The sequence below is a fragment of the Cervus canadensis genome, chromosome 20 (assembly GCF_019320065.1).
Source record: "Cervus canadensis isolate Bull #8, Minnesota chromosome 20, ASM1932006v1, whole genome shotgun sequence".
NCBI classification, from domain to species: domain Eukaryota; kingdom Metazoa; phylum Chordata; class Mammalia; order Artiodactyla; family Cervidae; genus Cervus; species Cervus canadensis.
In genome coordinates this window covers 36592679-36593956 of record NC_057405.1, presented here as the reverse complement: position 1 = coordinate 36593956, position 1278 = coordinate 36592679, and the positions used below count along the sequence as shown (strand labels likewise).

General features: G+C 38.4%; 1 protein-coding gene across 1 annotated transcript in view; it reads right to left on the bottom strand.

The window, feature by feature from the left end:
* Positions 1-471: 471 nt before the first annotated feature.
* The window catches only part of C20H6orf58 (chromosome 20 C6orf58 homolog), a 14583-nt gene continuing 13776 nt past the window's right edge, over positions 472-1278 (bottom strand). The window contains exons 4-5 of the mRNA XM_043439328.1: positions 995-1095; positions 472-724 (exon numbers count right to left, since the gene is read on the bottom strand). Coding sequence (XP_043295263.1) covers positions 472-724; positions 995-1095 — 354 coding nt within the window. The remainder of the gene's footprint in view (positions 725-994; positions 1096-1278) is intronic.

Genomic DNA, 1278 nt, shown 5'->3' with positions numbered 1-1278 from the left:
AGTTAGTTTGCTAGTTTTCTCATTAATCATGGTAGGTTTTTCTTTTTTTCCTAAATTTAAGAGTGACATTAAGGCTTTAAAAAAAATACTGTAACAACAACAAGAGAAAGAATATATCTGGGTTTGTAGATGAAAAAAGCACACGAGATAGTCTGGTAGCTTCATGGGTCAATAAGGACCTGTATGGTCAGGGCCTGTAGGATGGCTGCTGTCTTTCTGTGTGAGCATTGCTTGCCCCACTCCACACTGCCTTATCCTTGCTTTACATGCGTGATTGCCTCCCTTTCTTAAGCTAAAAGTTTAAACAGTAACTACATGCATGATCAGCCCAACCCTCGTTAATGACTGTTCTAGTCCTCGGACCAGAATGGCTCTGGTTTCTTTAAGAGTATGTGTTAGGACAACATGTATCTCAGATCACCATTATTTCTTCCTTTCTCTATTCAACGTGATATTGATTAAAGGAATTGTTTATAAGCCTTTACCTGTTGCTCTATCCACTTCACCGACAAGATTTAGACCAAGCAGGACTACGTTCTGAAGGTCAGTAAAGTCGCTGATAAAGGGAGCTCTGTCCCCATCCACGAGCACTCGTGGTGGCAGGGCCTTCTGGAACGCAGATACTGTACTAAAGATCGTGGGAAAGTTGGCAGCAGCTATGTAGTCCACAAACACGCTCCAATCTTTCCCAAAACCCGCTTCTGGTTTAGAATAATATTCAAACCTAAAAGACAAGCAGAAACATGTACAGTTATCATTTGTCACTCAGAATGGCACCCTTGTCATTTTCTTAAAAAGATCACCTTTGTCAACAAACTAAGAATGTAATTTTTAGTTTTAGAATGTGATGGCTTGAGTGCCTGCCTTGGATGATATAGATAACTAATCCCCAATGATTAAATATAATATTTAATAAGAAAACTGATATTAGGAAATAAAAATGTATAGATAAATTTGCCGTATTAAGTAGAGGTAACTTGGGATCCATGCTTACCTGTCTTCAAAAATTTTGTAGCCATCATTCAAGGTTGAGACGTGTGCCTCCCACATGTACTTCAACAAGTCCTCAAAGCTACTAGAAGGTGACTGCAAATGCTACAGTAGAGGGAAGAAATGCATTCATGTTTGCGCAACCAGAACAATTCTCTCTACAATTTCACTTTGTCCACATTTCCAATTTAGCAATAGTCTACATCATAGGAGAATTTTGTTTCTATGGATTAATTTGCACAAGCCGTTAGTGACAAGCAATCTGTAAAGACTAAAATAATGATTAAG